General features: G+C 42.6%; 1 protein-coding gene across 1 annotated transcript in view; it reads left to right on the forward strand.

The window, feature by feature from the left end:
• The window catches only part of LOC137371861 (zeta-sarcoglycan), a 580156-nt gene that overhangs the window by 338716 nt on the left and 216438 nt on the right, over positions 1-25002 (forward strand). Inside the window, exon 2 of the mRNA XM_068034825.1 lies at positions 7805-7906. Within this exon, the coding sequence (XP_067890926.1) occupies positions 7805-7906 (102 nt within the window). The remainder of the gene's footprint in view (positions 1-7804; positions 7907-25002) is intronic.

The raw sequence follows: 25002 nt of genomic DNA on the forward strand, positions 1-25002 counted from the left end.
GCTTTTTTTTATAACCTGTCCAATTTTCTACCTTGCCGTCCATCTTTGCATAATTATATGCTTTTTATTTAAGTTTGATACTATCTTTAACATTGTTTGGGTCACCATTGATGGTGGGTCCTCCCATTGGAATTTTTCTTTCTCGTTGGAATGTATCTATTCTGTGTATTCTTAAATATCCCCTTAAATGTCTGCCAGTGCAACTCTATTGACTATCCCTTAACCTAATTTGCCAGTTCACTTTAGCTCAGTCTGCTTTCATGCCCTCATAATTGCCCTTGTTTAAGTTAAAAGTATTAGTTCTACCATTCTTCTCTCCCTCAAACTGAATGTAAAATTCAGTCATATTATGATCACTGCTACCTGGGGGCATTTTCACTCTGAGGTCATCAATTAATCCTATCTCATTGTGCAATACCAGGTCTAGTATTGTCTGCTGTAATAAAAACAAGAAATGCTGGAAATACTCAGCAAGTCTGGCAGCATCAGTGGAGAGAGAAGCAGAGTTAAAGTTTCAGGTCAGTGGCCCTTCATCAGAACTGGCAAATATTAGAAATGAAATAGGTTTTAAGCAAGTAAAGTGGGGGTGGGACAAGAGATAACAGAAGAGAAGGTGTTGATCGAACAAGGTCACAGAGAATAACTGACCAGAAGGTCATGGAGCAAAGGCAAACAGTATGTTAATGATGTGTTGAAAGAAAAGCGTTAGTACAGAGAGGGTGTTAATTGATAGAAAAATGAACAGCCCTGGCCCCAAGCACAAACATGAAAAAAGTGGGTAGGCACAGTAGAAACAAACTAAACAAACTAAAATAAAATGAACAAATAAAAAAGAAAAAATAACTAAAAATAAAATTAAAAAGGGGGGCCCGTCATGCTCTGAAATTATTGAACTCAATGTTCAGTCCGGCAGGCTGTCGCATGCCTAATCGGTAAATGAGATGCTGTTCCTCATGCTTGCGTTTATGTTCACTGGAACACTGCAACAGGACAGAGATGTGGGTATGAGAGTAGGGGGAGTGTGTTGAAATGGCAAGCAACAGGAAGCTCAGGGTCATGCTTTCGGACTGAGCGGAGGAATTCCCCAAAGCGGTCACCCAATCTGCTTTTGGTCTCCCCAGTGTAGAGGAGACCAATGTAGAGGGGCCTTGGATAGTGAGGAGAGAGGAGGTAAATGGGCAGGTATTACACCTCCTGCAATTGCAGGGGAAGGTGCCATGGGAAGGGGACCAAGGTGTTGTGGAGGGAATGATCCCTTCAGAATGCTGACAGGGAAGGGAGGGGAAGATGCGTTTTGTAGTGGCTTCACGCTGGAGGTAGTGGAAATGACGGAGGATGATCCTCTTGATGTGGAGCGTCTGCAGTATTTTGCTTTTATTCTATTATAGTCTGCTGTCTGGTTGGCTCCAGAATGTGCTGTTCTCAGAAACTATCCTGAAAACATTCTTTGAACTCCTCATCTAGGCTATCTTTGCCCATCTGATTCTTCCAGTCTATATGTAGATGAAAATCTCCCATGATTATTGCCATAACTTTTTGAAAAGCTCCCATGATTTCTTCCTTTATACTCTGTCCTACCGTGTGGTTACTGTTTGGAGGCTTGTACACCACTCCCATGAGTGACTTCTTCCCTTTATCATTTCTCATCTCTATCCAAACTGCTTCAATATCATGGTTTCCTGAACTTAAGTCATCCCTCTCTAATGTGCTAATACCTTCATTAATTAACAGAGCGACCCTTCCACCTTTTCCTCGCTTCCTCTCCTTCCTAAATGTCATGTCCCCTTCAATATTCAGGTCCCAATCTATGTCATCCTGCAGCCATGTCTCTGTAATGGCAGTCAGATCATACTTATTTATTTCTATTTGTGCTATCAGTTCATCTGTTTTGTTTCAAATGCTATGTGCATTCAGAGACAAAGCCTTTAGTTTTGTCCTTTTATTATTTTTGTAACGTATAGCCTCGCCTGCTGATTTACTCTTAGATTTACTCCATCCCTTCCTTTCACGGTCTGTTTATCATTTCCCATATCTTTCTCTCTTGCCTTGTCTCTATTCTTTGATTTCCCACATCTTCCCAAATTTGATCCCTTGCCCCCACTATTTAGTTTTAAACCCTGTCTACTTCCCTGGTTATGTGGCTCCCTAGAACACCAGTCGCAGTACGGTTCAGGTATAGACCGTGTTACGACCAAGTGAGAAAGGTTTCTTGGAGTTCCCTCTCAAACTTCACCTGGTCTTACCGTAACAGGGTTTAATTTTAAACACACCGTGTTTTTAGCTCCCACCTTGGTGAATCCTTGTTCACTGCTTTCCAATTATAAGGCAAAGAAACCAGCCAAACAGGTTTTCCTCGGTTTAAAGAAAGGTTGACATTTATTACACTGAAATTCTAATTCGGTTAGTGCCTATAGATACACGTCAGACCCATGCTAGAATGCATCCGCGATACATACACGCAGATAGAGACAGAAAAGAGCAGAAGAAATAAAGTGGGAAGGTTTGAGGCAATATCTGCAGAGGGTTTTGGTTGCTGTTCTTGAATCTCATTGTAGAGTCCTTGATTGTAGGTTGGTCTTGCTTTTTGTTGGGGCCCAGTATTCTTCTTAAACCTTGTTTGATGTAGGAGACTTTTCTCTCTCGAGGTTCATATGTCTTCAGTGAGCCCAGAGGCTTGTCACAAAGAGATAGGAGCAGACAGGAGAGATCTGCTTAGTCCAGGAGCATGCAGTCTCTCTCCGTTAAAAACTGTCTGTACAATTCAAAAACTCCCCAAGTTAGCCAGCAGGTTAGTCACGTGACCAACTGGTGTAACCAATTCTGTGTTTGTGGATCCTCTTGTCCTGGCAGACCCTGGAATGTCTCCTCTTACACATAATACCTGGTGATCAAAGTCCATTTTAGGAAAAGTGGATAAGGGATGTAACCTCTCTTGTCCCTATTGGTATGCAAATATCCTCCAGCCAAGTGTCTGGCAGCCTTTGTAACAGTCCTCTATTCTTCCCAGCTACAATTTGAAATTTAATGTCCATATGGTGAAATTAATATGCCTTATTCTTGGCAGGTGGGGGCCCAGCATGACAACCATGCCAACGGTACAGCCCCCATTTTCACCAGTACTGGTACCAGTGCCCCATGAACCAGAACGCATTATTCTACACCAGTCTTTGAGCCACGCATTTATTTCTCTAATCTTATTTTCCCTGTGCCAATTTGCATGTGGCTGAGGTAATAATCTCGAGATTATTACCTTTGAGGTTCTGCTTCTTAATTTGGTGCCTAGCTCCTCATACTGACTATGCAGAACTTCCTTCCTTGTCCTTCCTATGTCATTGATACCTACATGGACCACAATGACTGGATCCTCCCCCTCCCACTGGAAGTTCCTCTCCAGCCCTGTGCATCCCTGGGGATGCACCACAGCCTTCTGGACTCTCTTTGATGCAGAGAACAGTGTCAATCCCCTACTACCACTACATTCCTTTTTGTTCCCCCCACTTGAATGGCTTCCTGTACCTCAGTGCCAATGGTCAGTTAATTCATCCACCCTGCAGACCCCACTGTCCTCCAAACAGGCTGAACGAACCTCAAACACGTTGGACAATCACAAAGGCTGAGGCTCCTGCACTCTGGGTCCCCTTACCTGCCTCAAATGCAACCATACTCTCCTGTCACTGACCAAATCAGAAGACCCTATCCTGAGGAGTATGACTGTCTCCTGGTACAAAGTGTCCAGGTATCTTTTCCCCTCCCTGATATGTCGCAGTGTCTGTGGCTCAGCCTCCATCTCAATGACTCTGAGCCGAAGCTCCTCGAGCTGCAAACACTGCAGATGTGTTTGCCCTGATCACACTAGCATCCAGGAGGTCCCACATGCTGCAGCTATGAAGCATCACCTGTTCTGCTACCTTAATTTGTTTTAATTAACTACTTAATTATTTTAATCAATAATTTATTTTCCTTTTTCGATATATAATATAAACCTTACCACCAGTTCCTGTGCTATTTTCAACCTTAGGAATAGAATATACCTCAATAACTTACCAGATCCTCACCAAACAGCTAGCTTCTTCCCCTGTGGTGGAGTAAGAACCAAATCCTAAAGGTAAAAAAGTTAGAAAAAGCGAAGAAGCGCCTCCTTCCCTTCTTCACCCAACCCCCTCAACTCACCGAACTCCCAGGAATCTGTTCAAGTCACACTGAATATTTTTTTGAACATGTTTAATTTCCCAGGTCCTAATTTGAACTAATGCACCCCCTGCTGGTCTCTCTCTCTCACTCTGTATGATAAATTATTATATTTTGCTGACACAATGTCATGTTTCAACATAAATTATGTTGCAGTGTTTAGCATAAGCTTGATAAACACTTGTAAATTCCCCTTTAAGATAGGGAATGTGTATGAGGAACGATTGAATAATGACCCTTTCTTTTATTTTGATAATGTTGGCAGTGTTATATGTATCGGCATGGTCAAATTACCTCATATTTACTTAATTCTTACCTCATTCTCAAATTCAGTGCATGCTGCAGTGCACCATTTTGTTTATAGGTGCACTCTCTTTATTTCTTTTGATACCACTTATGTCATCAGGTTGTATATTTGAGCAAGTAAGAAAAGACTCCAACGGTTCAAGTTTTGGGTTTATTTGAATTTATCTAGACTGATTAACTGGGCATCTGGTTTGTGGTCCAGAGTTCATCCTATGTAATATTTGAAACAGCACAAGGTGCTGCAATCGAGTGTGGGAGGAAAAAGAGCAAAAAACATGATAATATTATTAGAATCAATGATAGTGGCAGAAATGTAATGCAGTTGTAGTCAGTGCAACAACATTTTGAAGAGTTTAACGTAAAAGCTGTTACATTGATGTTACATTTTTAAATTGCCTCAAAAGTCTTGTTATTGCAAAGAAAGCAGTGGTTGTGCACTTCTGTCCGAATCCTTTATGTTCCAAATTGGCTGTTCATTTAACAAGCAAGAATTCTTGACAGGAAGTAATCTAATCCCTGGCAACACAACGGCTCACAGCTACTGACTTTGTGCAATGGACAGAAAATTCTTTGACTGACCTCACTATGTAGTTACAACTTGTTTATAATGGCCACAAACTAGGTCGCTGAGCCATGTTTATGGTTTAGTTAGTCACAGTTGAGCAGCAGCATATTGTAGCCTTTCATCAAGGACTGCCTCTCAACCATCCTCATGATAGATGCTGTAGACTTTGTTATGACCGAGGCAGGAGGATCGCATTGTTTATTCTAGTCCCACTTCTCCACAGGTCACAACATATTATTTTAAAATTTCCCACTTATCGATACGGTCAATCATATACTCTATTTTTCCCAGAATATAACACACTAACCAGGCTTCTTTCCTGAACAACCAAATTATCATTTTATTATAAAACAAGTCTTAACTAGTAATGAAGTAAAACATAAACACACAGATTTATAAATTTAAAGTTCCATTTTTTTTTTACCTTAGTCCCTTCACACTCACACACACATATACACTGGTTAACCAAAAAAATAAAAGGGACTTTTTATAAATTCAGAGCTCTGCAACAGACAAAAAAGCTCTTGGGCAGATTACTTGCTTATTTTTGAAGAAAACAGTAGAGGAGATGTGTTGTTCCAAAACTGGCAAACAGCCTAACACATAGACAGGTCACTGAGATATCTGAAAGTAGATAAATCTCCAGGGCTGGATGGATTGGATCCCAGGTTATTAAAGGAAGCCAGGGAGGAAATAGCAGATGCTCTGAGGATCATCTTCAAATCCTCACTAGATACAGGCGAGGTGCCAGAGGATTGGAGGCCTGCAAAAATTGTAACATTTTGAAAAAAGGGTGCGAGAGATAGGCCAAATAATTATAGGCTAGTCAGTCTGACCTCAGTGCTGGGTAAATTATTAGAATCAATTCTGAGAGATAAGATAAACTGCCACTTTGAAAGGCACAGATTAATCAGGGATAGTCAGCATGGATTTGTTAAGGGAGGTCATGTCTTACTAACTTGAGGAAGTAACAAGAAGGATTGATGAGGGTAGTGCAGTGGATGTGGTCTACATGGATTTTAGTAAGGCATTTGACAAGGTCCCACATGGCAAACTGGTCAGTAAAATAAAAGCCCATGGGATACAAAAGAATGTGGCAGATTGGATCCAAAATTGGCTCAGTGACAGGAAACAAAGGGTAGTGGTCAATGGATGTTATTGCGAATGGAGAGTGGTTTCCAGTGGCATTCCACAGTCTTGGGTCCCTTGCTGTTTGTGGGATATATTAATGATTTGGACTTAAATGTGGGAGGCAAGATTGAGAAATTTGCAGATGACACAAAAATTGGACGTGTAGTTGATAGTGAAGAGGATAGCTGTAGACTCCAGAATTATATCAATGGTTTGGTGAGTGGGCAGAAAAGTAGTAAATGTAATTCAATCTGGAGAAGTGTGAGGTAATGCATTTGGGGAGGGCAAGCAAATACACAATAAACAGGAGGATATTGAAAGGGGTAGAAGAAGTGAGAGACCTTGGAGTGCATGTCCACAGGTCCCTGAAGGTGGCAAGACTGGTAGAGTGGTGAAGAAGGCATATGGAATGCTTTCCTTTATTGGCCGAGGTACAGAATACAAAAGCAGGAATGTAATGCTGGAACTGCAGAAAACACTGGTTAGGCCAGAGCTGGAGAATTGCATACAGTTCTGGTCACCACATTACAGGAAGGGTATAATTGCTATGGAGAGAGTACAGAGGAGATTTACGAGAATGTTGCCAGAGCTTGAAAGTTGCAGCTATGAAGAAACATTGGATTGGCAAGGGTTGTTTTCCTTAGAACAGAGCAGGCTGAGAGGTAACTTAATAGAGGTGTACAAAATTATGAGGGGCATAGATAGAGTAGCCAGGAAGGACCTGTTTCCTCCAGCGGAGAGGTCAATTACCAGGGTGCACAGATTTAAGGTGATTGGTCGAAGGATTAGAGGGGACATGAGGAAAAACATTTTCACCCAGAGGGTGGTGGGTGTCTGGAATTCACTGCCCGGATCGGTGGTAGAGGCAGAAAGCCTCAACTCATTTAAAAGGTACCCAGACATGCACCTGAAGTACTGTAACTGGCAAGGCTACAGACCAGGTGCCGGAAGGTGGGATTAGAGTCGGTGGCTAGTTTTTTCAACTGGCGCAGACACAATGGACTGAATGGCCTCCTTCTGTGCCATAACTTTTCTATGGTCCTATGGTTCTATCTTTTAGAACAGTTCTTTTCAGGCATTGTTGAGAATTAATTTAGCGGGCATTCTTCAAAGACAGGATACGAGATGAATTGACACAGTGGACTTCTCACTGTCTTTAGAGATTTGCTGGAAAGCAAACTGGATTGTGGTCTTTTGTCCTTCCTCGACACTTCTTCAGACTTGACTTTATCTTACTCCAGAAGGTAAAACACACACACTGATCAACAATCAAAAAGCTTGTGAGTTTACTGCCCTTCCAGGTGTGCTCTGCTGCTACTGGGCTTGCCCAATCAAAGGGGCACTTGTCACTTCTCCGGCCCTGTTACCAGGGTTTCTGTTCTATCTTTAACTCAACCAGTAACATTGTTGCCAATCTGGTTCCTTCAGGGTCCTCTTGATGACTCTGTTTTTAAAATAAAACTGGTTCAACATTTATTCCGTTTAACTATAAATTCCTTTAAAAATATTTAAAGCAAAAACAGAATCACTTTCATAACAACATGTTCTTATCAAAAGAACAGTTCTGCTTTATCCTTCACATTTTAAATAAATATTTTATTTTACTGATTACAGGATGGAATGGGAAACCTGAAAATCACAAATGAAGGGGTACGACTGGAAGGCAAATCTGAGTTCCTTCTTCCATTATATGTCAAAGAAGTTCACTCACGAAAGGTAAGTAGGAACAGTCCTAACAGTAATAAATTTTTAAAAAGTTTTTTGTTAAATATAGGTGTTGTTGAGATGAGACAAATATAGATAATGTTAGAAATGTGAAAAGAGATCCTAATATTCAGAGAGTTTTCTTTAATCATCTTTTGGAACAGTAAGCTTTCTAAATAATGCCACAGTTAGTTACTTCATATGGATGCATTCTTTTCATGGATTCAATAAATGTGGCTAGAATGTAATATACTAAATTGTAGAAACTAGCTTTGCAACCCAATAGAAAAGAATTTAATACCTTCTTTCACTTTTCTAAACCTTCAAGTTCATATTTGTGAAATGTTATGTTTTGCTCTTTCTTTACTTTTTGAATGTTTTCCCACCTTATTCCATACATTCTGACTGGTGAGTCCGACTGGCATGTGCCAGCATTACTCTGAATCCAGCAGCTACATGAGGGAGAATGGTCCAGAAATGGATCTTAGTGTCTTTTCCCTGTGAGTAACAGCATGGATTCTGCTAAGATTAAGAATTTACCATGCGGGAGATTATCAACACAAAGCCCATTTCTTCCCTACCTCTCTGTGGCAATTACATCCCTATGGTTTTCAGGTGTTTTTAGTGATTTAAGTAAAATAATTTTAGGGAAATTGCCTGCAACGTTTGTTACACGGCTTATCAAGGCTCTTAATAATTGTTAAGAAGTAACATAATTTTTTTTTTAAATTCACTGCTTTAGGTCTGCAAAATATATTCCTCTCTCAAGAGCCTGGGATTATAGTTAATGATTTTGCCCAGTTGTTGACAGGTAGAAGATGTAAACATTCAAATTACTGACAGCTGTCGGAAAGGCACTCAGAAAGTGTCTTGCCTCATTTAATTTGATTTTTGCCATAAAGATAAAATGAGTTGAATTTTGAAAGCTGACATTATCACCTGAATTTTGTTGATGGTAATTAGAATATTTACATGGTCTTATAATTGAGAGTGAGACACACACACATGAATACAAAGTACAGGTACAAATGCTGAATTTTCATCCCAAGGCAGAGGCGAGTTTGAAAGGGGACATCCCGATAATATTGTAATTCTGGCCGGCATGCTCGTCTGCCAGCATGATCCCACCTCTGGCCTATTTTCAGGGAGGTGGCTTCCGCGCGGTTACAGCTACCCCCTGCCAGCAGCAGGTAGCCAATTAGTCCAATGAAAATGTGTATTGAGAACACTCCACATGCCATCTGGATTTTCCAAATGGTGGACAGGCTGCCCGATGTGGCTGGAGTCTGTAGATGAAAGAATGCCAGCCTCTCGGCAGCCAACCGGGGGAGCCAGAGGCGCTTCTGCAAAGCAGCCCAGCATTGATCCGCTGGGCTGCGAGGGTAAAAGCCAGGGCTGCAGGCAATCCTGTGGAGGAGATCCCACTCCACAATGTTGACCAGGGAGCTGCAGCCACAGTATATTTTACAATATAGTACTGAAGACCTGTGCTCCAGAACTTGCTGCGCCCCTAGCTAAGCTGTTCCAGTACAGCTACAATACTGGTATCTACCCGGCAATGTGGAAAATTGCCCAGGTATGTCCTGTACACAAAAAGCAGGACAAGTCCAACTCGGCCAATTACCGCCCCATCAGTCTACTCTCAATCATCAGCAAAGAGATGGAAGGTGTCATCAACAGTGACATCAAGCAGCACTTGCTTAGCAATAACCTGCTCAGTGATGCTCAGCTTGGGTTCCGCCACAGCCACTCGGCTTCTGACCTCATTACAGCCTTGGTTCAAACATGGACAAAAGAGCACAACTCAAGAGGTGAGGTGAGAGTAACTGCCCTTGACATCAAGGTAGCATTTGGCTGAGTATGGCATCAAAGAGCCCTAGCAAATCTGAAGTCAATCGGAATCAGGGGAAAACTCTCTGCTGGTTGGAGTCATACCTAGTGCAAAGGAAGATGATTGTGGTTGTTGGAGGTCAATCATCTCAGCTCCAGAACATCACCACAGGAGTTTCTCAGGGTAATGTCCTAGGCCCGACCATCATCAGCTGCTTCTTCAATGACCTTCCTTTAATCATGAGGTGAGAAATGAGGATGTTCGCTGACAATTGCACACTATTCAGCAGCATTCGCGAATCCTCAGATACTGAAGCAGTCCATATAGAAATGGAGCAAGACCTGGACAATATCCAGGCTTGAGCTGATAAGTGGCAAGTAACATTCGCACCACACAATTGCCAGGCAATGACCATCTCCAACAAGAGAGAATCTAACCACCTCCCCTTTACATTCAATGGCATTACCATCGCTGAATCCCCCACTATCAACATCCTAGGGGCTACCATTGACCAGAAACTGAACTGGAGTCACCATATAAATACCGTGGCTACAAGAGCAGGTTAGAGGCTAGGAATCCTACAGCGAGTAACTCACTTCCTGACTCCCCAAAGCCTGTCCATCATCTACAAGGCACAAGTCAGGAGTGTGATGGAATACTCTCCACTTGCCTGGATGGGTGCAGCTCCAACAATACTCAAGAAGCTCGACACCATCCAGGTCAAAGCAGCCCGCTTGATTGACACCCCATCCACAAACATTCACTCCCTCCACCACCGACGCACAGTGGAAGCAGTGTGTACCGCCTACAAGATGCACTGCAGCAACGCACCAAGGCTCCTTAGACAGCACCTTCCAAACCCACGACCTCTACTATGTAGAAGGACAAGGAGAGCAAATGCATGGGAACACCACCACCCGCAGGTTTCCCTCCAAGTCACACAACATCCTGACTTTGAACTATATCGTCATTCCTTCACAGTCCCTGGGTCAAAATCCTGGAATTCCCTTCCTAACAGCACTGTGGGTGTACTTAACTCATATGGTTCAAGAAGGCAGCTCAACACCACCTTCTCAAGGGAAATTAGGGATGGACAATAAATGCTGGCCTAGCCAGCGATGCCCACATCCCATGAATGAATGAATAAAAAAAAATTTAAAAATTGATTCCACGTACAAGCCTCTTCTGGTGGGGCTGCCAGCTGCCCCAAGCCTCAACTGCTCCCATTGGCTCTTCTGGCTGCAGAACTCACCTGCCATCCTTAATTGGAGGGGCTCCCAGAGGTAGCTTCTTAATTGGCTGCCTCCTCAAAAAATTTCCAGGGTTCTGCCAAAGCCACTTCTGGGTTCCCCCAGAATTCAGCCGAGCATGCAGTTTGAGATCCTGGAACTAAAACTCAGCCCAGAGTCACAGGTCCAGGTCCAGTAACTAGTCAATAAGCACCAAATTCAACATTTAAAGAAAAGTCCCATGCAATACAGCTAAACATGGAAATACCATCCACCAGCACACTCACCCCAATTACCCCTTGTCTCCATCCAATTGTGTCAACTTTATGTCTTGGCCCTTTCCTCATGGCTGACAAAGACCAAGGGGCTGATTTTAACCTTTCTCGCCCTGCGAAAAAGAAATGACAAAGAAAATTGGGTGACCTGTAAAGCAGGCTGTTGATTTGCTAACACCCACTATTTTCCCAGCGATAAAAATTCAAACTAATGCCCCAGGAATCCACAATAAGTCAGAAGATAATAAAAACAGAAAGTGCTGGAAATACGCAACAGGTCCGGCAGCATCTATGTAGACAGAAACAGAGTTAACGTTTTAGGTCTGTGACCTTTCATCAGTTCTGATGAAAGAGAGGTCACAGACCTGAAATTTTAATTTTGTTTCTCTCTCCACAGATGAACCATAAAATGAAACCAAAGAAAAGTTACGGCACAGAAAGAGGCCATTCCGTGTTTGGGCGGCTGAAAAACATTAGCTGCCCAATCTATTCCCACCTTCCAGCACCTGGTCTGTAGCCTTGCAGGTTACAGCACTTCAGGTGCAGATATGCTGCCTGACCTGCTGAGTATTTCCAGTACTTTCTGTTTTTTATTTCAGATTTCCAGCATCCGCAGTATTTTGCTTTTATATAAGTCAGAAGTTGTTCTGTTTTAAAAGGAATGGAACATTATACCAGGAAAATACAACAAACTATTCTTTGCCTAAAATACAGGAGGGAAAAATTGGCTAACCCCTGAATGTAGGCATGGGGATCATGGCACATGATTAACACATGCCCTCTCATAGCATTGCAGGCAGCACATTAATTTGGTGCTACTAACTCTTTTAAATGATTGCTACATGCAAGCAGCACTCCCCATGCTGTTCATTGTTATAGGCACCAACAGGTTGCCTAATATTTTGAGTGACTAACACTGCTTAAAATGGAGGTGCATTGTTGCTGAAAGAAGTGGTGTGAGATTTTTCAAAAGTCAATCTCGGCTGTAATAGTTTGAGCAATGGCTGAACATTTGAGAGAGCGAACACCAAGGTTTTCAACAAAGCACTGAAAGTTTTGTTTGGAAGAGTGGAAAGAAGGAGAGATATCCTGTATCTGCAGGATCCAGGAGGCCTATTCCCCGGTAGGCAATGGGAACAATTAATGGCAGAGGTTAATGCCAGGGATGTTGCTTCAAAAACATGGATGCAGTGCAGAAAGAGGTTCAGCAATGTCACACAAATTGTCAAGCTCAGTAAGTTCATCTTCAAATGACATATCCTTACCAACTACACCACTAACCAGTGAACTGCTTAATTCTCAACACGTACCTCCATCACCCACTTACCAATAATCTCTATCAATTGGTACTCAAATCTTCAATTCAAATAGTTTATCTTCCCCCCATATACTTAGCTCTGTTGCAAGCCTCACTTCTACAACTCACAGCTTGCACATATTAGCAGTTATTCAAACATGATAGGCATATCACCCATACATAATGCAGGACACACACTGACACATTTGCCTCCATCTTGTAGTAGACGTGGCAGATAACAGGAGGCAGCAGGAAAGAACTGGAGAAGGACAGGCTTGCCTGTATGTTTTAACTCCCATGGATAATGCAGTGCTGACCATCATGGGAAGGGATACTGCTGAGGCTATAGCCAATGGGGCTTGAGGGATTGATGTTGAGAGTATCTGCATACCAAGTCCTCCTTCTCTCATCCCACTTCTCCCTCTTCCCACAATCTCTTCTGACTCACAAGCTGCAGACAGTGTAATTGTATACTTTTTACTTTGTTCCTGCCCTCCCTCACCACAAGCCAACGCCTGTCGCTTTTTCATTTCAAATACCCAAGAACTGGAACCTTCACAGTCAGTGGAGGAAGAAGTAGATGACAGTGAAAATGAAGAGGTACCATCACTTGATCTTACACTCAGCCATCAGCTCAGAGACTAACTGTGCCTATTTTAGAGGCTACGATAGAAGAGGGATCTGTATGTGGTGAGTCACCAGGTACAAGTCTGCAGGAGCTAGAACAGGGGCAAATGATTGCACAGGTGCCAGCTCGGTAGAGACAAAAATGTTGCTTATATCTCCAGCAGAATTGTGGAAGGATCCAGACACACAAAAGTTCAGAGCCACAATCATCTTGACAGCCGCAGGCAATGCTAGCCTTGCTCTACATTGAGGTTGCAATTGTGGCTACAGCAGTTGGCAGATTTCCAGCATGACTTCTTTTGAGAAGCTAAGGCATATCAAGCATTGGTCCTCACTGAAGTTGAGACAAGAAAATAGTTCCCGAGAGACTGAGTGCAGATATGGCCTCCTGCTGAGAGCCCTTCTCCCCATTCCTCCTCCTACTTCCTCTTGTAGCAGCTTGGCCTGCTCTGTGTGATCTCTGCTCATTCTTCCAGCCATGCTCAATTCCCACAGGAAGCCCTTCCAGGCCACCCATGTCTCAAAGCAACTTGTTTCAACAAAAGCTTTTAAAACAACCAAAAATTAATTCAGCACAAGCCAGATCACTTCCTGTATGCTTTTGAAACTTAACAAAGTATAAGAAAGGTCCAAAAAGGCATACAATTCTGGAGATATTATCCAGCACCCAGAAGAAGTAATCCCAGCAACTAACCTATCAGTACTTCATAATCCCTTTAAATAGCACAGATGAGGAGACTTTTATTTTGTTTAACATATGTTCAGCTCTGCGAGGTAAAGATAGGCATTGGCTGGATTGTGGCATTTAAATATGTAGTGCAGATGTCAAATCAACATTGCACACTGATTGACATTATAATCTGCCTGCTTTGCATGCTGCCTGCAGTTAGGTATGCAGATACAAACCCATCTACCAAGACGGCATCTAATGCACTTCCCATCAGAGGTGTGTGTGGATCTTGGACCCCATTTTTGAGCATTAGGAATATGTGTCATGCCTGAAAAATGAGCACTACAGAGTCCAATTTCTTGACCCAAGTATCTTTTTAAAGCTACAAAGTCGAGTTGGTTTTGACTGTGTTCATAAAACTAAGAAGTTGCACGTAACCTGGCTCCATTATTTTGCTTTATTGAAGAGTTACTTTATTTCTCTGTACTTGAAGTGTGACATAGAAGTTTGATTGTGATTCTTGAGGTATGATTGTCACTAGTTATACAATATTATAAATATTAAGCACAAGGGCCTGGAGTTTCCATTCAATTGCACTGTTTCTTTTGGTGCAATTCGCCCAATATCAGTGTAATTAAAACATTTTTAATATGTTACGTATTTATGTGGAATCTATGTAACATTACGTGGGGATGATCAGCTGTGCGTCTGTTCCTGGCTCCACCCAGTGAGAAAGGATAGGCAAATATCAGAGTCCCTCTTTCCATTAGATCAAGATGTTTCCTTGCTTATTTTTGTGAGGTTTTAACTTTCAGCATTGAGATTTGGAAATTTGTATATTTAGACTCTAAGTTTGAAAGCTGATTTTATATATATTTATTTCTAATGTTTCATATCCTGTGGCATCTCACAAGGAGGCTTGAAATATAATGATAGGGCATTACTTGATAGTGCCGGGAACCACTGTGCAGCAAGTAACTGAACTAAAATTAGTCGAAGACTTGCTAAATACCATGACAACTGTGTGATTTTTTTTCAGCTGTTGGAATGACTTGCAAACCCAGTGTTTTATTGTTCTGCATGAAGTTTAGCAGTTATGAAGAAAGTTATATTGAATTTATTTTTATTTGTTCCTGGGATGTGGGTGTCGCTAGAAGGCCAGCATTTATTGCCTATCCCTAATTGCCCAAGGGGAGGTGGTGATGAGCTGCCTTCTTGAACTGCTGCAGTCCATGTGGAGTATGTACACCCACAGTGCTGTTAGGAAGGGAGTTCCAGGATTTTGACCCAGTGACAGTGAAAGAACTGCAATATAGCTCCAAGGCAGAATGGTGTGTGACTTGGAGGAGAACCTGCAGGTGGTGGTGTTCCCATGCATCTGCTGCCCTTATCCTTCTAGGTGGTAGAGGTTGCGAGTTTGGAAGGTGCTGTCTAAGGAGCCTTGGTGCATTGCTGCAGTGCATCTTGGAGATGGTAGACACTACTGCCATTGTGCGTCGGTGGTGGAAGGATTGATTGTTTGTGAATGGGGTGCCAGTCAAGCGGGCTACTTTGTCCTGGATGGTGTCGAGCTTCTTGAGTGTTGTTGGAGCTGCACCCATCCAGGCAAGCGGAGAGTATTCCATCACACTCCTGACTTGTGCCTTGTAGATGGTGGACAGGCATTGGGGAGACAGGAGGTGAGTTACTCACCACAGGATTCCTAGCCTCTGACTTGCTCTTGCAGCCACGGTATTTATATGGCTACTCCAGTTCAGTTTCTGGTCAATGGTAACCCCCGGGATGTTGATCGTGGGGTTTCAGCAATCTTAATGCTATTGAATGTAAAGGGGAGATGGTTAGACTCTCTCTTGTTGGAGATGGTCATTGCCTGGCACTTGTGTGGCGCAAATGTTACTTGCCACTTATCAGCTCAAGCCTGGTTATTGTCCAGGTCTTGCTGCATTTCTACTTGGACTGCTTCAGTATTTGAGGAGCCTCGAAAGGTGCTGAACATTGTGCAATCATCAATGAACATCCCCACTTCTCATCTTATATTTGAAGGAAGGTCATTGATGAAACAGCTGAAGATGGTCGGGCCTAGGACACTATCCTGAGGAACTCCTGTGTTGATGTCCTGGAGCTGAGATGATTGACCTCCAACAACCACAATCATCTTCCTTTGCGCTAGGTATGACTCCAACCAGCGGAGAGTTTTCCCCCTGATTCCCACTGACTCCAGTTTTGCTAGGGCTCCTTGATGCCATACCCGGTCAAATGCTACTTTGATTTCAAGGGCAGTCACTCTCACCTCACCTCTTGAGTTGAGCTGTTTTGTTCATGTTTGAACCAAGGCTGTAATGAGGTCAGGAGCTGAGTGGCCCTGGTGGAACCCAAACTGAGCATCACTGAGCAGGTTATTGCAAAGCAAGTGCCGCTTGATAGCACTGTTGATAACACCTTCCATCACTTTACTGATGTTTGAGAGTAGACTGATTGGGCTTTAGTTGGCCGTGTTGGACTTGTCCTGCTTTTTGTGTACAGGACATGCCTGGGCAATTTTTCACATTGCCAGGTAGATGCCAGTGTTGTAGCTGTACTAGAACAGCTTGTCTAGAGGGGCGGTATGTTCTGGAGCACATACTATTTCGAGAATGTTGTCAGGGCCCATAGCCTTTGCAGTATCCTGTGCCTTCAGACGTTTCTTGATATCATGCGGAGTGAATCGAATTGGCTGAGGTCTGGCATCTGTGATGCTGGGACCTCAGGAGGAGGCCGAGATGGGTCATCATCTCGGCACTTCTGGCTGAAGATTGTCGCAAATGTTTCAGCGTTCTCTTTTGCACTCATGTGTTGGGCTCCCCCATCATTGAGGATGGGGATATTTGAATAGCCACCTCCTCCAGTTAGCTGTTTAATTGTCCACCACCATTCACGACTGGATGTGGCAGGACTGCAGAGCTTAGATCTGATCCATTGGTTTTAGGATCTCTTAGCTCTGTCTATCGCATACTGCTTGTGCTGTTTGGCATGCAAGTAGTTCTGTTTTGTAGCTTCACCAGGTTGACACCTCATTTTTAGGTATGCCTGGTGCTGCTCCTGGGATGCCCTCATTGAACCAGGGTTGATCCCCTGGCTTGATGGTAATGGTAGAGTGGGGGATATGCCGGGCCATGAGGTTACAGATTGTGGTTGAGCACAATTCTGCTGCTGCTAATGGCAGACAGTGCCTCATGGATGCGCAGATTTGCATTGATAGATCTGTTCAAAATCTATCCCATTTAACATGATGGTAGTGCCACACAACGTCATGGAGGGTATCCTTAATGTGAAGGCGGGACTTTGTCTCCACAAGTACTGTGCGGTGGTCACTCCTACCGATACTGTCATGGACAGATGCATTTGCGGCAGGCAGACTGGTGAGGACAAGCTCAAGTATATTTTCCCTCTTGTTGGTTCCCTAACCACCTGCCGCAGACCCTGTCTGGCAGCTATGTCCTTTAGTACATGGCCAGCTTGGTCAGTAATGGTGCGACCAAGCCACTCTTGGTGATGGACATTGAAGTCCCCCACCCAGAGTACATTCTGCCCCCTTGCCACCCTCAGTGCTTCCTCCAAGTGCTGTTCAACATGGAGGAGTACTGACTCATCAGCTGAGGGGGGTGGAGGGGGTGGTGGTAGGTGGTAATCAGCAGGAGGTTTCCTTGCCTATGTTTGACCTGATGCCATGAGACTTAATAGATTGCATTTTCTCTATTTTTCATTTTGGGCAAAAATTTGGAAAAAATTATAACTGCTATGTATCCGTGCAGTGTATTGTATATTTCTAGATATTATCATTTTATAATATTGTCCAACTGCTCTCTATTGGAACAACATATTGTACAGTGTCAGCAATGCTCAGTTGTTAGCACTTTTGCCTCTAAGTTGGAAGATTGTGGTTTCAAGTCCCATTCCAGCACCTGAACATAAAAATGAAGTCTGACAATCTTGTGAGGGAGTGCTGCATAATTGGAGGTGCTGCCTTTTGGGTGAGACATTAAACTGAGGCCCTGTCTTCTCCATCAGATGGATGTAAAAGATCCCATGGCACTATTTTGCTGAAGAGCAGGGGATGTATCCCCGGTGTCCTGGCCAATATTTATCCTTCAATCAACATCACAGAAACAGATTATCTGGTCATTATCACATTGCTGTTTGTGGGAGCTTGCTGTGCACAAATTGGCTGACACATTTCCTACATTACAACAGTGACTACACTTCAAAAGTACTTCATTGGCTGCAAAGTGATTTGGGAGATTACTTGATCTTGCAAGATGCAACGTTTTGTATTAGTCATAAACATTCTGCTATTTGTGATTCATAACTATAATCAACAGGAAGATCTATGATAGTTCAGTACATCAAAATGCAACTGACCTAGCATGATTAAATCATTTGTTAGATAGTTATAGTTCATTACTATAATGGTTACATTTATTCAGAGCATTTATGGAAATAGTTTTATCCTTTAATTACAGTGATTCCTGTTTCCAGACAATTTCTATTAAATATCACTATTAGCAGTAGGAAAGAATGGATGAACTATGGAAAGAAAGCAGTAATGAGACTGAATTTACTTTTTTTTTAACGCTGTTTGGCATCCCGTATCCATTCGAGTGCAATAAGTGTGAATCACCTAATTGTATTTAGTTTCAGTTTTGCACCAATGAATAAATGCCAATAAGCTTTTTAAATGCATCTAGAGAACATACAATAGAACTTGGTTAAATAGTTAAATTTCCAGAATTCATTTATATTTATATGCCCTTGTTCTCTGTGCAGAATGCTGCTCAGTGCTAACCAACATTTTAACAGTTGAGCTGTGCAGCTGAGTGGCTGTTAAACAGTCTGCTCATTGACACTATTAGAAGGTGGAAAACAACATCAGAAGGTGCAATGGATTAAAAATAGTGTGTATTCAGCACAAAAATCAGTACAACCGTTGGGGAGTATTTTAACCCCTTCTGTCTGGCAGAAAGGGGCAATGGCAGAGTTTAAATTGTGGTGGTTGAATTAACTGGCCTGTTTCCACTCCAATGCCATTTTAACTTGGGCCTTCTGCTGGCAGCCCAGACACCCACAGAATCAAGCAGGAGCCTCATTACATATTTATACAGATCAGCATCATATGATGCATATAGGACCCTGATACAATTTAGAAGGCCCACTGGGCACCGTATGCACGATGCTGGCCTCAGTAAAACCTGGTGGCCAAAAGGAAAAGCCTCAATTAGGCAAATCTAAGATTATATTATGTGGTGCAGGGAGGAGTTGGAGTGCTCTTCTGAGCTCCACAAAAATAATGGGGGATGCTGCTGCCCAGGGCTTTTCCCATCCCCAAACGTACCTATTTGCCAGCTAACATGACGCCTGAGCTACCTGAAATGGCCCTAGCTCACAGCTGGTGAGCTGCAGTGAAACATATTTTCAGGGCATTCATCTTGCTGTAGAATGTTACTGAATTTTAAGCCTTGAAATAGCTCCGGTCTCCTGCCGGAGGAATTGGGCAGTCAGCCAATCCAAAACTAAAATCTACTTCACTGAGTGAAAATAAATGGGTTCTGGAATTTGTGCTTGGAATATTATATTTATATGATCACCGTGAATAGATTCTAATGTATTTGGGACTGATGCACTGAAATTTGATCAGGTTGCCATTGTAGAAAATGGCATGTCATGTTAAACAAAATATTCTCACTGCTGCCTGGAGAACAATTTTAGGGCTGTTTTTGCCACATGCTGCATTGAGGTCAGGCACAAGTGAATATATTTGGTAATTTAGGTTACGCAAATATATGTATGCATGGGGAGAAGATCTAAAAATGTTTCCTTTACTTCTTTGTGGTCTGTGGGAACCCTTCAATGGCCTATAATAATCAGGATCAAATCAGCTGCACAAGTATTATATTTTACAGTTCTTCAAAGACAATAGCCAAAAAATAATTATTCCTCATGATGCATGTGATCAGTGGAATATTTTCACACAAAGCCCCATGCAAGATTACTATTAACTTATTCCTTACTGCATCAAATAAATGAGACAGAGAACGTAGTTTATTGATGTATATAGAGTTTTGCACTTTAGGAAAAGAACAAAAATTCTGAGACTCGAAACTAGGCCATTGCACTATTTTACTTGAACATATTTATACATTATAAGGCAGTAGCTACTGGCTTAACTACAAATACAGTATTATTGTAATAAAAATAGAAAAAAGATTGTATGTTCATCATATTTCTTTTTGAATCATTTATTTGAAAATGAATAAAGGTAGTAGACACAATATTATGATAATGTACTAATTTATTCATGTTCAATTGAGTAGTTTGATTATAGAAGATATTCCAAAAGGAGCTCATATTATGCACAAATATGAATCAGAAAGCAAGATTTTTTATTAAAGCCAAGTAACAACTTCTCTTCAGGAGAGTAATGATCATTATTAGCCATAATGATATTACTTTACCAGCAGTGAGTCAAATATAACATTAACTGTTTCTCCTCTGTCAGTTATTGACTTTAATTAAACAAGGGGACATCATCATAACAGATGATTAAATTAACCTAATAGTTTCATGTTAAGAACTACTGTTGGTCTTTCACAAACCTGAAGCGTGAAATATGGCATCTTTATGCTGAAGAGCAAGGAATTATTCTGAAGTATAGACTGAAAGTTAATAAGATTTTGTTGAAACGTGGATAGTAATAATGGTAACATTTAAACTGACACAATCCTGATTAGAATCCTCACTGTAATCATATCATTACAGGAAGGAAGAGGCATATAAATTTGCCAGGAAAAGCAACAGACCTGAGGATTGGGAGCAGTTTAGAATTCAGCAAAGGAGGACCAAGGGATTGATTTAAAAAGGGGAAAATAGAGTACTAGAGCAAGCTTGCGGGGAACATAAAAACTGACTGTAAAAGTTTCTATAGGTATGTAAAGAGAAAAATATTGGTGAAGCCAAATGTAGGTCCCTTACAGTCAGAAACAGGGGAATTTATTATGGGGAACAAAGAAATGGCTGACCAACTAAATGCATACTTTGGTTCTGTCTTCACAAAGGAGGACACAAATATCATACCAGAAATGTTGGGGAACACAGGGCTTAGTGAGAACGAGGAACTGAAGGAAATCAGTATTAATAAAGAAATGGTGTTGGGGAAATTGATGGGATTGAAGGCTGATAAATCCCCAGGGCCTGATGATATGCATCCCAGAGTACTTAAGGAAGTGGCCCTAGAAATAGTGGATGCATTGGTGGTCATCTTCCAAGATTCTATAGACTCTGGAACAGTTCCTACAGATTGGAGGGTAGCTAATGTAACCCCACTATTTAAAAAGGGAGGTAGAGAGAAAGCAGGGAATTATAGACCAGTCAGCCTGATGTCAGTAGTGGGGAAAATTCTAGAGTCCATTATCAAAGATTTTATAGCAGAGCACTTAGAGAACAGTTGTAGCATCGGACAGAGTCAGCATGGATTTACGAAAGGGAAATTATGTTTGACAAATCTACGAGAATTCTTCGAGGATATAACTAGTTGAGGCAGGGATCTAGGGCTCCCCTCTCAGCCTTTGCCTGGTTTGGCCGTAACAGGGTTTAATTTTTAAGAACACCATGTTTTAAACTTCCTCTCAGTGAATCCTTGTTCACCGCTCTCGAATTGTAATGGCAAAGAAATCAACCAGACAGGTTTTCTTAGATCGAAACAAGAAAGGTGTAAGTTTATTAATCTTAAACTCTAATTTGGTTAAAACTACTAGAATTACGCGGCGCAACCATGCTAGCATGCATACGCAATAAGGACACACACAAATAGAGACAGAAAAGGAGAAAGAATCAAGGGGAAATGTTTGAAGCAATAGCAGGACTTCATTTACTGTTTGTGGATTAGATGTTATGTTTTTGATTGTAGTTAAATATTGCAGTTCTCGTTGGGGCCCAGTACACACTTTCACGTGTTTAGTTGCAGGAGTGCTCTCCCTTGAGGTTTAAGTGACTTCCATGGGTGCCTGGAAATTCGTAAGAGAGAGAGGGAGACAGATGCTCTCTTCTTCAAATTCAGTTGGAGTCTGTTTTCCAACTGTCCTGTGAGCACAATTCAAAACTCCAAGTTGACCAGCAGGTTAGTCATGTGATGGCGGGGTCTAGTGCTGTCTCTTACACAGATAAGATGTGGATCACTGTTCCCCAGACCAATCTATGTTAATTGAATCAGTGAACACTTTCTATTGTCTCTTTTTCAACTGTCTTTTAGAATACAAAACGAGCAGTCATGTTTCTAGCCACTGTCCCTTTAGAATGCAAATATGTGCAGCCATGTTTCAGCGGTCATTTTAAATCAAGTTTTTTTTTAGTCCGGTAACAGTTTAATATTAATATTCCATATGATGAAATTAATATGTCTCATTTTGGCAGGGGTGGTTTTCATGACACCATGCACAAAGAATTATGTCAGTGAATGTCCACTATCCTGACAGCAGCTATGATTCATTCATCCAGTGCCAATCAGCTGTTCCTGCCATCTTCGGCCCACCATGATGAACCAGAGGCTGACTCCTTGTTGTCAAGGGCTACCCGCTTTACACTTGTCTGATGACTCCCCTCCACCACCCAACCATGCATAGACAGTGTGCTCACAATGAGAGCCATGCTGCCACCAGGAACATCACAGAGCAGGCCACTGGCATCCTGAAACAACAGTTCCACTTCCTGAACCACTTGGAGGAGCCCTCCAGTACTCGCCGCAACCTGGCAAAGTATGTTCATGCTCACGGTGGCCTACAGTTGTGCAGCCTTTGCCACCAGGCCTTCAGAAGGCATGTCAGGAGGACAAGGAAGAGGAGGAGGAGGACCAGGAAGAAGCCAAGGAGGAGGAATAAGAGTATGACCTGAGGTGGCAGCACATTGGTATAGAGTCAGGAGGCAGTGGCCCTGGGAGTCCTCAACATTGTTCGAAACCCATGACGCCTTATGTGTCCAAATGTGGACAAGGAAAACTGCCACCTACTGTCCTCCCTCAACATTTTTTTTAAAGTTTGTTTGTGAGATGTAGGCATCACTGGCTAGGCCAGTATTTGTTGCTCATCCCTAATTGCCCTTGGACTGAGTGGCTTGCTAGTCCATTTTAAGAGTCAACCACATTGCTGTGGGTCTGGAGTCACATGTAGGCCAGACCAAGTAAGGACAGCAGATTTCCTTCCCTAAAGGACATAAGTGAACCAGATGGGTTTTTACAACAGTCGACAATGGTTTCACCATCATCATTAGACTAGCATTTAATTCCAGATTTATTAATTGAATTCAAATTTCACCATCTGCCCTGGTGAGATTCAAACCCATGTCCCCAGAGCAATCGCCTGGATTTTGAATTACTAGTCTAGTGACATTACCAGTGCACCACTGCCTCCCCAACTGATGAATTAATACTCCTCAATATTGAACAGCACTTGGAAGAAGCACTGAGGAATGCAAGGGCACAAAATGTAAAAACAATATACTGTGGATACTGGAAATCTGAAATAAAAACAGAAAGTGCTGGAAATAATCAGCAGGTCTGGCAGCATCTGTAGAGAGAGAAACAGTGTTCACGTTTCAGGCCTGATGAAAGGTCACAAAGATGAAATGTTAACTCGTTTGTAACCACCTTCAGTCAGAAATGCCGAGTGGATGATCCATCTTGGCCTCCTCCTGAGATCCCCACCATCACAAATGCCAGTCATTCAGCCAATTCAATTCACTCCATGTAACATCAAGAAATGGCTGAGCGCACTGGATACAAAAAAGGCTATGGGTGCCGACAACATCCCAGTTGTAGTACTGAAGACAGAAACAAGAAATGCTGGAATCACTCAGCAGGTCTGGCAGCATCTGTGGAAAGAGAAGCAGAGTTAACGTTTCGGGTCAGTGACCCTTCTTCAGAACTGACAAATATTAGAAAAGTCACAGATTATAAACAAGTGAGGTGGGGGTGGGGCAGATTGGATCAGGCCACATAGCTGACCAAAAGGTCACAGAGCAAAGGCAAACAATATGTTAATGGTGTGTTGAAAGACAAGCATTAGTACAGATTAGGTGTGAATACACTGAATATTGAACAGCAGCAAGTGCAAACCTGAAGAAAAACAACCTGAAAAAAACAGTGGGTAAGCAAACTGAACAAACTAAGATGAAATGAAATAAATGCAAAAAAAGATTGTAAAAAATGTAAAAAGGAATGTAAAAAAAAAGGAAGAAAAAATAAAATAACTAAAAATGAAAGTAAAATGGGGGGCTGTCATGCTCTGAAATTATTGAACTCAATGTTCAGTCCGGCAGGCTGTAACATGCCTAATCGGTAAATGAGATGCTGTTCCTCGAGCCTGCGTTGATGTTCACTGGAACACTGCAGCAATCCCAGGACAGAGATGTGAGCATGAGAGCAGGGGGGAGTGTTGAAATGGCAAGCAACCGGAAGCTCAGGGTCCTGCTTGCGGACTGAGCGGAGATGTTCCTCAAAGCGGTCACCCAGTCTGCGCTTGGTCTCCCCAATGTAGAGGAGACCACACTGTGAGCAGCGAATACAGTATACTACATTGAAAGAAGTACAAGTAAATCGCTGCTTCACCTGAAAGGAGTGTTTGGGGCCTGGGATAGTGAGGAGAGAGGAGGTAAATGGGCAGGTATTACACCTCCTGCGATTGCAGGGGAAGGTGCCCTGGGACGGGGACAAGGTGGTGGGGGTAATGGAGGAGTGGACCAGGGTGTCGCGGAGGGAACGATCCCTTCGGAATGCTGACAGGGGAAGGGAGGGGAAGATGCGCCTGGTAGTGGCATCACGCTGGAGGTGGCGAAAATGGCGGAGGATGATCCTTTGGATATGGAGGCTGGTGGGATGAAAGGTGAGGACAAGGGGAACACTGTCACGGTTCTGGGAGGGAGGGGAAGGGGTGAGGGTAGAGGTGCGGGGAATGGGTCGGACACGGTTGAGGGCCCTGTCAACCACACTGGGGGGAAATCCTCGGTTGAGGAAAAAGGAGGTCATATCAGAAGCACCGTCATGGAAGGTAGCATCATCAGAGCAGATGCGTCGGAGACGGAGAAACTGGGAGAATGTAATGGAGTCCTTACAGGAGGTAGGATGTGAAGAAGTGTAGTCGAGGTAGCTGTGGGAGTC

The sequence above is a fragment of the Heterodontus francisci genome, chromosome 1 (assembly GCF_036365525.1).
Source record: "Heterodontus francisci isolate sHetFra1 chromosome 1, sHetFra1.hap1, whole genome shotgun sequence".
Classification (NCBI taxonomy): Eukaryota; Metazoa; Chordata; class Chondrichthyes; order Heterodontiformes; family Heterodontidae; genus Heterodontus; species Heterodontus francisci.